This window comes from Euprymna scolopes, chromosome 19 (genome assembly GCF_053919585.1).
Source record: "Euprymna scolopes isolate OS-2025 chromosome 19, ASM5391958v1, whole genome shotgun sequence".
NCBI lineage: Eukaryota > Metazoa > Mollusca > Cephalopoda > Sepiida > Sepiolidae > Euprymna > Euprymna scolopes.
In genome coordinates this window covers 83,051,548-83,066,305 of record NC_136500.1, presented here as the reverse complement: position 1 = coordinate 83,066,305, position 14,758 = coordinate 83,051,548, and the positions used below count along the sequence as shown (strand labels likewise).

The 14,758-nt window shown below is 33.3% G+C and overlaps 1 protein-coding gene across 19 annotated transcripts in view; it reads left to right on the top strand.

The window, feature by feature from the left end:
* The window catches only part of LOC145239793 (DENN domain-containing protein 5B-like), a 410,159-nt gene that overhangs the window by 220,955 nt on the left and 174,446 nt on the right, over positions 1-14,758 (top strand). For all 19 annotated transcript variants that reach the window (XM_080103314.1, XM_080103312.1, XM_080103310.1 and 16 more), the window contains exon 5: positions 11,870-12,054. In XM_080103314.1, the coding sequence (XP_079959440.1) occupies positions 11,870-12,054 (185 nt within the window). The remainder of the gene's footprint in view (positions 1-11,869; positions 12,055-14,758) is intronic.

The following is a 14,758-nucleotide window of genomic DNA, read 5'->3' as shown; positions in this document are numbered from 1 at the left end:
AAACTTAGTTGTTTATGGATATTTTATCTTGTAGATATTTCTAGGTGAAGGCAGGTGCCTTTGATACTGTGTTGTATGATTAAGGGGGTGATACAAGGTCTTTTCTTTCTTATATACAGATTGAAATGATAAATTTGTCGTCCTAGAGAACAATACTACAGCTTTAATTTAAAACTTATTGAAAAAAATCAATTTAGGTAACTTGATTATATAGTAGAACTGATATCTATTCAATATAGCCGCCTTCAGCCTTAATCACTGTTACGATATAGGTCTTGAACTGGGAGCATGCCCTTTCCACAATACTCGGCGGATGGCAGTGATCAGGCTGGCTTTGGTATTGTTTGAGGTCTTGTTGGTGACGTTCTTGACGTATGACCAAAGTAATCTAGCACGTTCAGGTCTGGAGAAAGAGGGGGGAGGGCCAGTGAGAGAAGTAACAAAGTTGTAGCACTCCTCCTGAAGCCAAGTCTGGGTCTCCTTGGACTTTTGTGGGCTAGTGCTGAGCCCTGCTGCCATACCCAGGGTCTGCTAGCGGTCACCTGATTGTACCAGTGGATCATCACACTCTTCAGCACATCCAGGTACACTTTGGTGTTGACTTTCAAACCAACTTCGAAGATGTGAGCTGGGATGGTGTGGTCCTCACTTGAAACCACACCAAAGACCATAACCGTGGCTGGAAACTTTGTTGAGTTGTGTCCTCAAGCGTTGAACCATCTGGATTTGCATTTTGAGGGTGTTGGCAATGGTCCTGTTGTAATAGTTTGGATCAGTAGAGAGCATGAGTCATACAATAGCACATCTCCAATCTCACTCATTGAACGTTGTCACTTTCAGATATGATAGAAGGCTCCTATCGCTCTTGGGATTTGTACTCAACTGGCTAACTAGTAGATGGTCTGCAACAACAAAAAAAGAAAACCGGTTTTTATCAAACGGAAATGGAATCATGTCATCTTTTCTAGGATGACAATTTTATTGTTCCACCCTGTATAATATTGTTTTCTCCCTTTTATTTTTTACCAATGGTAGACTTAATATCAAAATCTCAATTTGTTACACATTTTCACAAATCACCTGTATTCCTTCTTAATGGATATACTTACATTTCTTCTATATACAAATATTATTACATTTAATCCAACCTATCTGTTTCTCCTAAACATTTTTCATACAGAAGGTAGCAAACTCTTTCACTCCCTATTCATTTTCTCCTCACACATAACTCTTTGACACCAGTACCTTTATTAATATAAGGGAATTTTTTTAGAAATACCTTACAAAAAAAAAAACAAAAAAAAACACCCACATTATTTAATTTCAACCTCCTTATTTTCTTCTACAGAATATATACAGACGTCCAAAACAAATTAATAATCATCCCCTTTCTAAGAATACAGCAATACTGGAAATCGTAGTTCGGTCATTACCAATTACATTTCTTAAGTATACTTAAAAACGAACAAATGGTCAATTTCAAATAAAAACTTCTTGTTCTTTCATATATGAGTAAGATTTCAATTTGCATGATTAATTTCATTCATAAAAGTTCATATCAATATTAAATAATCTTTGCAACACACATCTCATCATATCTGTAACTAATTTTAACTTTACTGAATTTATTTCATAATGCAAAAGTCAAAAAACAGCATTTCTTTCTTTCTTTGGTTTTGTGTATTGATTTCACACATTCTTCAACTTATAAATAACTACTTTTATTAAAAAAAAAGAAAAAGAAAAAGAAAACATTCACATCACACTAAAACAATTTTCTTTTTCATTTGCTTTGTCTATTTTTTTTTATGCTTGTAATTATTTGAATTAATTTATGAAACCTGAGCGATTTTTATTCAATACTTGTATACAAAAAAAAAAAAAAATATTAACACATTTAAACATTATTTTCTTTACGGTTTTGAATTTTTGATTGATTGTTCATATTATATGGATTCTTCGGACTACTTTTTTTTCTTTTTTTAAATTTTTTACATGGAGATCACCACTTATCAAGGCCCGGAAGCCACTCATCTTGAGTATTATCTTCACATCATTTCGGTCAATGTAACTGCCGACCTTCTTCAGGCGTATCTTGTCAAACTTATCGGGGATCTGCATGAAATTTCAAATGCAACCCTTTATTTAATCCGTGAGGGTAGCATGCTCTTATTCAGTCAGCATGACTGGGTAGAAGTTCTAAGTATTTCATAGTCGTATATTTTGCATTTTCCTGTGTTTATACAAATAAATTTTACATGAGAATACACTTTTAAAACACTTTTGAAATTTTGTTTGATGCATGTTTAAACAACAGCTAAAATTCCCGTTTCTTTCTTTTTATTTATTTTTTAAAATCTTTTTTGAGTTGGCAGGTCAATGATCTAATGTTCTACTTGATTGTGCACAGGAACTTGTCTGCAAACATTTTTAACTCTCATGAATCTTCGTCAGGCACGTGGTGAGTTACAAAAAGAAACAAACAGGAATTATCACTATTTTTTAATCAAACATGCATCAAAAAAAAACTGCTCCACAAATATACAAATTTTAGATTTTATGTGGATTCTCTAATCTTTCTTTCTATAAGGAACACGCAAACATCACGCGCACGCACACACACACTCTGAGTTTTATTTATATAGAGAAAAAGGATTGATATTTTTTTTATATATATATAATTTCCATATACAGTAAACTTACTGGTGTATAACTAAAGCGGAGTGGATCTCAAGAGTGCTATCATGGTGAAAATTGAAGAGATAGCGGTCTGCTATTTTTTTCATTAGCATTCATTCAAGGCACGCATTTATTTACGCTTTTGTTGATCTGCCTTCTCTTCCAATGTGAAAATTGTCACCGAATTACATTTTTGTGTCACAAAACGAACAAAAATTGGCATTTTTTTTTTTTTCATGGTTATTGATAATAGCGCGTTTTTATGACTAAACATTACAATTAAATTATTTATTTAAAATTGGATGGTTTATAGATACTTTATTGTCCTAGGCTGTCTACCAGGGGACCAGTGTATCAGGTATATGTCCACGGTGTGATGATGTTTGAAGTGAAATCTGGTCAGTAAGAGTTGAGGATATGTTTTATGAAGAGAAATGGGTTTTGTATTACTGTACACATAGATTCGAAAAAGTTATCAAAAAACAAATATATAACAAATAAATGTTATCAAAGGCAAAATAAGTTACTTTTATGCCTAACTGGATATGTTTTTAGTGTTTTATTTAATGTAATGTTTATTCAGCTCGAAAAACATACAGTGTTTACCTATGTATTGAAAAATTTAAAATGGCGCCCAACTCTCTTTCACATGGTAAGTTTGGGAAAAGGAGTCAAAAATTAAAATAAATAGGCCAAATACTATTAAAAACCCACCGAATATATGTCAGTCTATGTTACGGTAACATATATTAAGCGAGTTTCTAACAGTATTTTGTTTAGTTTTTTATTTATAACTCCTTTTCCCAAACTTACCGTGTCCGGACGCCATTTTAAATTTTCCAATACATCGGTAAACACCATGTTTTTCGAGCTGAATAAACATGTTACATTGAATAAAAACACTAGAAAATTATCCAGTTAGGGAGAAAAGTAACTTATCTTGCTTTTGATAACATTTATTTGTTACATATTTGTTTTTGACGATTTTTTCGAATCTATGTGTACAGTAAAACAAACCCGAGAAATTATATAAAAATGATGGAATGGATGCGTAATACGAGTTTTAAAGATAGACTTAGATATGATCTCGGATGAAGATTGAATCTGAACAGGGAGATGTGTACAGGACAGAAGACTTTATCGGTGTGGTCGTGTAAGAATGAATTAGAGTTTGGGGGGCTAGCAAATGTAGAACAGTTGAGGTAGCAGGGTCAGTTGGCAGGGGAAGACCAAGGAAAACGAAGGAGGAAGTGATAAGGATAAAGTTGAGAGAAAGAAGGGTAAGTAAAGACCTGGTCAGAGATAGGTTTGTTTTTAAGTCAATTTAGAAAAAAAAAACGTCCAACTAGTGGCATGCAGAGGTCTGACTCCTTGATTGTATGCACCACAGTACTGAGGAATATTATGAGGAAGAAAGATATTTTGAATATGATTGGATAATCACCTCTCCTCCCCAATTTGGAAGCTCAGGGCCACTACTCATCTCTGCATACCATTATGTCCGACATATGCCAGCATGTAAAACAGATGTTAAACCAAATATGATGGTAATAGATATCACAGATGCAAAGCTGGTAATAGATAAAAATTGTAATGTTGAATGAAGAGGAGGTTAGGGTTCTGTCGGAAATAATAATTGTAATGTTCATCTAACTATAAATAGTTCTGCTGAGCCATGGTAAAAACAAAAACAAAAAAAACAAAAAACTGATTACGAAACCACCCTGATATTTTATGTGTTTGTCTATGCGCATATGAAATGCTAACAGGTGGGTAGAACAGTCGGACACTGGGATTTTTTAACGCAGTAAAAGTGAGGAATAACAAACACAAGCTTTAAAAAAAGGGAATGAACGAAGAATCTGTTTCTGATGTCTGCACTCATTAAAGTGAATCTGTTGAGTGAACTGCTGGAATCGGTTCAGTCTTTCAAAGAAATCTGCTCGTCATTCATGTTTTATTTCCACTGTTGTTCTGAATTTTCTGTAAATGCTACTTTAAAAACTGAGTTGAAAGAATTTGTCTAATCTCTCTCTCTTGCTATCACTATGTCTCTCTCTCATGCTATCTCTCTCTCACTATTGCTATGTCTCTGTCCCTCTCTCTTTCTTTCATTATCTCTCTCTCGTTATGTCTCTCTCTCTCTTTCCTTCTTTTTATCTATCTCTACACTTCTTTTTCTTTCTACTTATCTCTCCCTCAGTATTTCTCTTTATTGCTCTCTGTCTCTGTTTCTGTCTCTCTCTGTCGCTCTCTCTCTCTCTCTCTGTCGCTCTCTCTCTCTCTCTGTCGCTCTCTCTCTCTCTCTTTCTCTCTGTCGCTCTCCCCTTTTGTTCCTCTCTGTTGTCTTTGTCTTTCTTTTTCTGCTTTCGATATACAACTATCGATTTACAGCTTACGGCAATTAATTATCTATTTATTTTACATCATGACTTACATCATTTCAGATGCGAACACTAGTTTGAATAATAACAATTATCAATCCTCATCTAAAAAAAATTCAGCAACATAATACCTATTGTATACGATTAATTTGACAAATGTTGCTATTTTATGCCTAGATGGAGGGAGGGATACATTACATTATAGTATCTTGCTTGAAAAATTTGTAAATTCATATTAATCGACATGGTATTACTTTTTAACCAGCTTGATTCTGTTGTCGGCATTGGTTCCTTCAGTTCTTTCAAGAGGCAGGTACTTAGAGGAAGAACCACGCAAAGGTTACCAACATCAAAAGTGCCAGGAGCCAACAGGATTCAAATTTGGCACATTCAATCCGCATCAGTATCCATGTACCCCTCCTTTCATTTCCCGTCTTTCCATAGAAGACAACTAACTAATCATGTTTCACCTGTTATGATTGCAGACTTTTTTTTTTTTTATGAATATCTATTCATGTGATATTATGGTAAAACCTTTGCCATCAAAAGAGAAAAGTTCTCGTTCTGAAGATGCTAGCGAAGAAACACAATTACCATCTGCTATAAATATCTGCAGTACCAGACAAGTAACGTTTGGAAATAATTAATACTTGAGATAACCTGGTACATACAGACAACTTATTGTTTTGGCCACACAAAAGGCTAAACAAAAAACAAATGCTAGTTTAATTTAACCTTTAGAGGTCAATACATTTGTGTTGCAAGTTTGACTGTTCAGACTTTGTTGAACATTGAGGATTTCAAGCTAATGGAGGTATTTAATCTACACTGTTGTGATGCCATGATATAGAATGCTGTTTAGTTTTTAAATCCTTGAAACAGTTTTTCATGGTAAACAACTGATGGTCCCTAAAATAATATTAGAACTAGTGTAAATCTTTGAAAGCACACTAATCCAGTGACTGCAAGAGATGAACTGATATAGAAGTGAAATAGTTTTCTAGTGAAGAACTTGGAATTATGTTTGTTTGTTTGTTTTTAAATATAGTTTTAACAGTTGAAAAACTTTCAAGACTACCCTGTCTCGCTCTCTCTTTCCCTCTCTCTATATATCGTACAGTAATATGTTTTGTTTTTTCGATTTTTATGTTTAACATCGTTCGTTTGCCTTCCGGTAGTTTTTTTGTGTTTTTTTCTCGATGTTTTGATTACCCCCACACCCCGCTTAAGTTTTAACGTTGTTTTCTTTTTTTACTTCGCTTATAACAAACAAACCTGGTCATTGACCGTCGTCGTCGTAATGCTCAACGGCTTCCGTGCGCGCACCTGTTAATTTGGTTCTTACTTAAATAAATTCAAACATCTTTAACTCATTCTGACTGGCCGATTTTATTTTCAAACTTCGCCTCAGGGCTTTGGGTTCGATCCTACCAACTTTTACACCCCCCCCCCGGTTTCTTTTTTATTTAACAGCACATACACCTCCAAACATCCGGGCAACGCCGGGTACCCCTGCTAGTAGTTAAATAAATTCAAACGTGTTTCCGTTAGTATTTCGCAGTGGCCCAATGGTTGATGTCACACGTTTTTTTTTCACACTTTAATTTCCAACTTTGCCTCAACGGTTCGAGTTCGATCCTCATACTTACCTACCAAAACTTTTTTATTTTCATTTTTAACCCCCTCGGAGTTTTGTTTTACCCAAAACCACACACAACTCCAAACACCTGGGCAACGCCGGGTACCCCTCGCTAGTATATATATATATAAAATATAAGTGTATTAGAAAGTTATAGCAATGTGGGTTAGCAGTGTGAGAAGTGGTATGGAAAATGAACAAAAATAGACAGATATCCATCTGTTTGACTATTTTTGTCCATTTTCCACACCACGTCTCACACTGCTAACCCACATTGCTATAGCTTTCTAATACACTTATATTTTATTTACCAGCAATGATTCAAACAAATTACCTTTCCATATATATATATATATATATATATATATATATATATATATATATATATATATATATATATATACATACACTAGCAGGGGTGCCCGGCGTTGCTCGGGTGTTTGGAGGTGTATGCTGTGCAAAAAAAGCAAAAAAACAAAAAAAATGGTTAATTTTTTAAAACTTTGACCCCTATTATGACCCCTTAAAATTTATTGTTTCGGGCTCAAATCACTTTATTAAGTTAGATCCAGGTTCAAGGAACCTATATCTAAAATTTCAAGTGTCTAGACCCAAAATTGTCGGAGGAGTTCGGTAGAGTTCTTAAAGGTCAAATCGTTGAAATTTGACCCCTTAACAGCCAAATTTCTGGCTGACACCCGTCACATCGATTTTCCCAAATCTCAGTACCCGGTATTTCAAATTTCGAGTCTATAGACTAAAAATTGACAGAGTTATTGCGTAGGGAAATGTACACAGACAGACAGACACACAGACAGAAAGACAGACAGACACGTTCACTTTTATAGATATATAGATATATATATATACTCACACACATACACTAGTGTATAGTATATACCCTGTATCATGAATTATGCTTTCATAACGTTAATATTTATTAATTTAATATAATAATATATGACTAAAATATTCATAAATATCGTAGAATTATGTCAGTAATTTAATTTTTTATATATAAATTGTTTCTCATGACCTAAAAAAACACCCACTATTGATTATATTATTGAATTGAAGATTTCTTTTTGAATTCATTCCAAATGGCAATGTAATTCATACCTGGTTGCCCAATTTTCAGCGCTGTTTTACAATTTGTCACTGTGTAGAGGGAGACAACTCTTGTATACTAAGAGAGTTATTTATTTTTCATCTCGTAATTTAGGACGCAATTTTTTTTTTTTTTTTTAAATCAGAACATTAAAAAAAGAAAGCTGCAGCGTTTTTTTTTAATTTAACAAAATTGATAACATTAATAATAAATCAAAATGTAGTCTTTACACGACTATTAAGAGAAAACCAACGAACACACTATATTTTCATTAGATGAAAACATTTAAAAAATAAGTTCCACAACTTTTTTTTCTTAATCAATTAAGGTGCATTCTACAACTACTTGTCAAAGAGAGAGAGAGAAGTTTTTTTTTTTTTCTTTTATCAAGTTTAGACTGTTAGATCTGCTGTGTTTTGACTCTACCCACGCATGTTAGCAGGTTTACCCTGCGATGGGTGTAACTCTTCACAATATATAGATGATGATTCACTATAGAGATGCTAATTACAGCACAGAAGTGCTTTGAGAAGCATTGGTGTTGAGTGCATGGAGACCAATTGAGGACAGCATGGAAGACCATCTTGGAAAAGTATTATTGGGCCCTTTATTTCTCCAAGATTCCCTGTCTTAATTCGGTTCTGTTCTGATTTTAAGAGGTTAGATTTCTTGTTATATATATATACTAGCAAAAGTACCCGTCGTTTACTGGATTCAAAAACAGCCTACAGAAAATGGACTCTGATTTATGAATATATGAATTATGGTAGGTTATGAAAAGGAAGGGTTGTAAAGAGATAGCTTCGAATTCGGGGGTATCAAAACCAAAGTAAAAATAAAATAGATGAACGCCATAATTTATTATACCATACCTGTTCACACTGAAACACTTATCACAATATTCTGTGGATCTATATTAAAAACCTTGTTAAACTTTGTGACATATTTCCATTCTTTGGAGGTCAGGCGCGGACGAACACCCCATAATTTTATTATACCATATTTCTTCAAACTGAAACATAATTATCAAAGTATACTTACGCAGATAGATATGAAAAGTCTGTATTAAAGTTCGTGTCTATTTCCATTCTATGGAGGCCAGGCGCGAACGCAGACCCCACAATTTTATTATACCATCCCTATTTAAGTTAAAACATACTTATCAAAGTATTCTTATGTACATCTATATCAGAAGCACTTGTAAACGTTTTTTTTTTTTAATTTTTTAATTTTTTATTTTCATACTTTGTGGACCAGGCGCGTACGCAGACCCCACAATTTTAATGAATCATCATTATGCCAGATCCAGCATACCCATTTCTGTGTCTCGATACATCTTCTATCATTATATGTGATCAGTGTTTTAAAATAGTTAACCATATAGGAGCCTATTCGTGACCAGACACACACACACACACACAGCTTTATATTATTGATATAGCAAAAATGGTAATTAAAAACCTGAAAATATTGCTCAATACTATTGCAGAGATAAAACGGTAATAATATATATATATATATATATATATATATATATATATATATATATATAGAGAGAGAGAGAGAGAGAGAGATAAGTTCCACCATAAGTAACTAATATATGTGTGCTACAATTTCTGCTGTTGTTATAACACTAGGATAGTGCAGGTTTGTACTTTCAGAAGGGTAGAGGCTAACCCATTATGCTACAATTTCATCAGATTGTCTGAACAACAACCTGCCTGGTCGATGAATTAGTAGGCATAAACTGTTTGAGTGGCCCTCTTTTCCACAAAATTTGACCACATTCCATGTTTTTTTGTGAGGCATTCTCAAAAATGTCTATATAGCATAGCCTCATAGCATCTTCAAGAACAAATCTGAGCTGCCATAGCTCGAGTACTGTTGGACTATGTGTTCAAATATGTCACTATTCCTGAAAGTCCATCAAAGCATACAGTTTTAATAAACATATTTTATTTGTATTATTTAAATTCTTTGGACTACGGTTCTACGTAATCGACTATGACACAGGTCCTTGTAGACAATTCTAGTATGAATTTTAGAAACCTTAAACCTAATCTTGTTTTTCTGATGTAAATTCTTACTACTTATCACTATTTATCATACTAGAATTGGCCGCAAGGACCCGTGGCATAGTGGATAAAGTACTTGGTAAAAATTCAGTTGTAAGTTACACTCTTTCAGAGGTTGAAGGTTCAATCCTCAGTGTAGGTGACACTCAAAAATACAATTGCAAATCACTTTCTACCTAATCATGGCTGATAGAACAAGAGCATGCTACCCACATTGATTAAAAAGAAGAAGTTCCATTTAAAATTCCATGCAGGTTCCCAAGTTTGACAAGATACACCTGAAGAAGGTCAGAGGTTACATCACCCAAAACGTTATGAAAATAACAGTCGAGATGAGAACAGTAGTACAAAGAATCAAAATAATATGAATAATCAATCATCTAAAAAAATATCAGAAAAAATTGTTTTATGCTGCAAATAATATAAGTATACCATTTATTAGTTTCTTATTTTACAGTTTCATATATCTTCTATGGTATATTTATTATCTTTGAATAAACCTCTACTAGTGGGACCTGTGGAAATGCCACAGTTGTATTTTTCTGTTGTATACTGCTGTCATGCTTAAAAATATTTCCATTTAGTGGACAACTGATGCATACACAGACCTCACGATATTAGTATACCACTTTTGTCCAAACTGAAATACACTTATATAATGTAATGTTGATGTAATTTCAGGAGTTTGTGACATATTTCCATTTTTCGATGTCTGGAACAAACATAGACCACACAATATAATTCTACATTTGGACGGAACAAGCATTACACATTGATCATAGTCTGAAAATCAAGAATGTGTATTTTAATTAGTTTCACGTTTGACACAACAACGATGATATCTAAAAAATGACTGGGTTTTGTTTCTATTTTTTATTCTATCTTTGACTAGCCTGGGTGTCCGGGTGTTTGGAGGTGTTTGTTGAGCAAAAAAAAAAAAAAAAAAAGTGGTGGTAGGCAGCAAGGCTCGAACCCATAACACAAAAGAGGAAAAGAACGGGGGGGGGGGAGACGTCTTTGCCGTTGCATCCATCGCCAAAACAGGAGTGGCAAAGGTTTAAATTAACGCTAGTCAGTCGAAAAGAGGGGATGACTTTCGAAAATATCAGCGAAAAAAGTGACCCCTTCTTGTAGAAAAGTGCCCAGTTGAGGGTGAAGGAATTAATGTTTTAACCAATTTTTCGATGATTGTCATCCAAAGGGTCGAGCTTCAAAACGATATCAATCTCGTAAAAATCTGTTGCCTTTGTTGAAAGTTTCAGGCAGATATACGAACATACATACATACATACATACATACATTTAAGCAGACAGATGAAATTTATATTATAGATGGTCGGGTGATCCCATCTTTTAAAAAAGGGTGGAATGTGGTAACATACCTATGAACATGGAATTGCTCTAACATATTATAAAACCTTACTTATGCAGCATACAGACTGTGCTGTTTTTCAGACGGGCTTTTCCAGTTAAATTCAATTCTTACAGGATCTTTTTTATTAAATTGTTTAGGTAAAAGTACAGAATAGTTTAAAAAAAGAAAGTTACAGCCTTTTCATGTTAAGAATGAGTTTCTAAATAACATTATTTTAGCACAATGCATATTTTGCATAAGTACCTACAAAATTTCATAATTACTTATGAGGAATCCTGTATATGTATGTATATTTCTCCTATGTTATCTGCACTAATACAAAAGATCTCGGTTTCACATTTGCATAAACCCTCTTACCCTATTATATGAGTTACACACATTTTTTATTTTGCATTTGTGGTGATCGGCACAACTTTGATATCCATTTTACATGCTCAATTAATGACAGATTTTTGAGATTTTGTATGATTTTAATTCATTAATGACCTTTTTAATCCTGATTATTCGATGCTGGTTTGCTGAGAATCTTAAGATGAGAAATAATTTCGACAGGAATTTCTGCATCGTTTCTTAATCCCAGACTGATAATAGTCTTTCTTTATCCAACAGATTACCAGAAACTGATGCTAGTGGCTGAATCGTTAACAATTCTGATCTTCCCATTTACATGGCAACACGTCTATGTGCCAATCCTTCCGGCATCTTTATCGCACTTCTTGGATGCACCTGTGCCCTTTATTATGGGCCTTTACCATGGACAAGAAGACAGATCAGAATTACAACTTCCCAGTGAGGTAAGAAAAGACGATTGCTTTTCTCTTCTTTTCACCTAAAATTTGTATTTAAATTTTTTATTTTTTGTTTATTCATATTCTAAAATATATATTTTTTTAATAATCTCTTTCTTTTTTTTCCCCCCCTGCACATTTAGTTTCTTTCTTTTTTTTGGGGGGGGTTATTCTTTTCCTTTCTCTTTAGTTTCTTTATATGTTTCGCGTTTTTACTTGCGTAGTTTTTCTATTCTTTTTGTAATGTAAAGCAATATCATAAGAACAAATAAAAAAGTGAACAAGCAAAATTGTTGTGAATGATTGCATAAGTAGTAAGACTAGATAAAATACCAACATTACATGTTAAAAATGGAGTCAGAAAATACTATGTGTGTATGTGTGTGTGTGTGTATGTATATATATATATATATATATATATATATATATATATATAATGAAAGTGTGATCTATGTTCTCACATTGCTTGAGAAATTTGAGAGAACCAAGAATTGCAACATCCAGTGAATTCACCGAAAAGGATCAGAAAGACTCCTTTCCCACACATTGCTAAACCTTTGTCTATGATATAAAAATATGTGTAAAAATAGAATGGGGGCCACATTATTGTCGGCATATTCCGAGCAGGTTACGTAAACCGCATGAAGATGCCAAAACACTTATCCAATGAAATTACAACAGCCAACAATTGGCAGATAGTATCTTTCATTTATTAAAAAAAAGAATTTCTGTATCTTTTTTTCATTAAATTGTTAAATGAAAGTACTGAATAGTTTAAAAAAAAAAGCCCCACTTTCCATGTTCAGAATGGCTATCTAAATATTGTTATTATTTCAGCATGATCCATAAACAGCAAAAGTACCTCGCTTTTATTGAAAGTACCATATGGTGACCGTTTTTGATTATAATTATGCTTTTTCCGCAGTTTTTAACTGTTTTCTAGTATGAACACGACTCAAACACAATGCAAATCTGAAATACTTAATTTTTCAAAAGTGAAATTGTTTCTGTATGACTCCTAAAAGTGCCTTAAAATGTTCTAAAAAATCAAAAAAAATTTCATTATTTATTAGTTGATGTCGAATACCTAGTGTAAAGATTTTTAAAAAATGAGAGATATCTGAATTTTTGCAAAAAAAATTCTGTACCATTTTACCCTCTTTGCGTAAAACTAGATTAAACTAAATACATCCATTATTATGCACCCTTACACTTAGCAGTCATGTTCCAAAATTCATAATAAAGAGTTAGTTTCATACATGAAAATATATAAACATACCTAACTTTATATATAGATATTGAGTAAAGCCTTTTAACAGTTAAGAGATGAAAAATATGTTAAAAATTATTATCTTAACCTATTCAATCCTGCATATGATTGATTGATGTGTGGTACAAAACCAATTTTGAGAAAAATATACACCATTAAACATTCAGTCTCTTTATCAAGGCACTTAGCAGTGAAATGGAAATAGATTCTGGTCACATGCACCAATCGATTATCTTCACCCTCACTCCCAGCAATTGAATCAACCAGGTTTTATACTTAACATGGCAAAATTCTCAAAGCACAAAACAAACACAATTGCATTTCAGAATGAATTTCAAAACATAAAAGACCATGATTGCAACAACCAATACGTGTTGATAAGATGAAGATTCAGTGTGAAGTGCCACCGTCTATGATGGGAAAAATATACAAAGATAGTGCCAACGACTGTGTCAATTTACATTTTTCAGATAACAGACATAGATTTTATATTTGATATAATCTTAAAAAAAAAACAACAGGTCAAGCAAATTCATGATGTGTACAGACCCAAGATTCCCAGTTGAAGCACTGAAAAATGTAACCTTTACAGTAAACACAGTAATTTTCTTTTTAATGTCAAGCTGTATTAGCCTTTGCGGAAATCAAGTTTCAAAAGTAAAATACTACATAGTATTAAAACAAACACTAAGATTCCATATATGGATCTAAAATCAACATTTAAAAATTCTAGCAAACAAATGAAAAACTCTTTCAACCAATGATCAATCAGTTATAGAAAAGAGAGATGAGGAGGTAACTCTTGCCCAACTCTGTATTGTCCACAACTACGTAACGCATTCCTATCCGCTTAAAAGAAAAGATCCTTCATTTTACATACACTTTTGTGCTTCATTTACAGTGGATCATATATTATTGAAATGTTATAGGCCCAATAGAATTTATTCTTGGTCAGGTGAATGACCTGAAGGGTCCTTTTGAGCAAGTCAATCTGAATAAAATATTTGGATTCTTGAAAGTAAAATCATACAAAAAATATAAATATTCCATTGGCTTTCTAGAAACTATTTCTCTATGAAGAATGCTAACAAAATCAGATATTTCTACCAAACAACGATTTCAAAGAATGATTATTCTATTTTTATTCTTGATCAGCATTAAATGGCTCCAGTTTATATGCCAGTGGGAGGGGGGGGGCAAAAAGGGATTGGCACATTCAATACTATAATGATGAGGCTCGTCTCCATAAACAACTACAAGAAACCTAACCATAAATGTCATGGCGATAGCACCTTCTTGAGAGTCCAATGTTTCTCTGCCTCTATTTTGCTGTCTCCCTCTCCCATTATCTCTCTCACTATTTCTCTCCCTCTTAAACAGGATGCAAAAAAGAATATCTATTCTAATAGGTCTTGCACTGTTTGCTAAGCTCCAACCTGT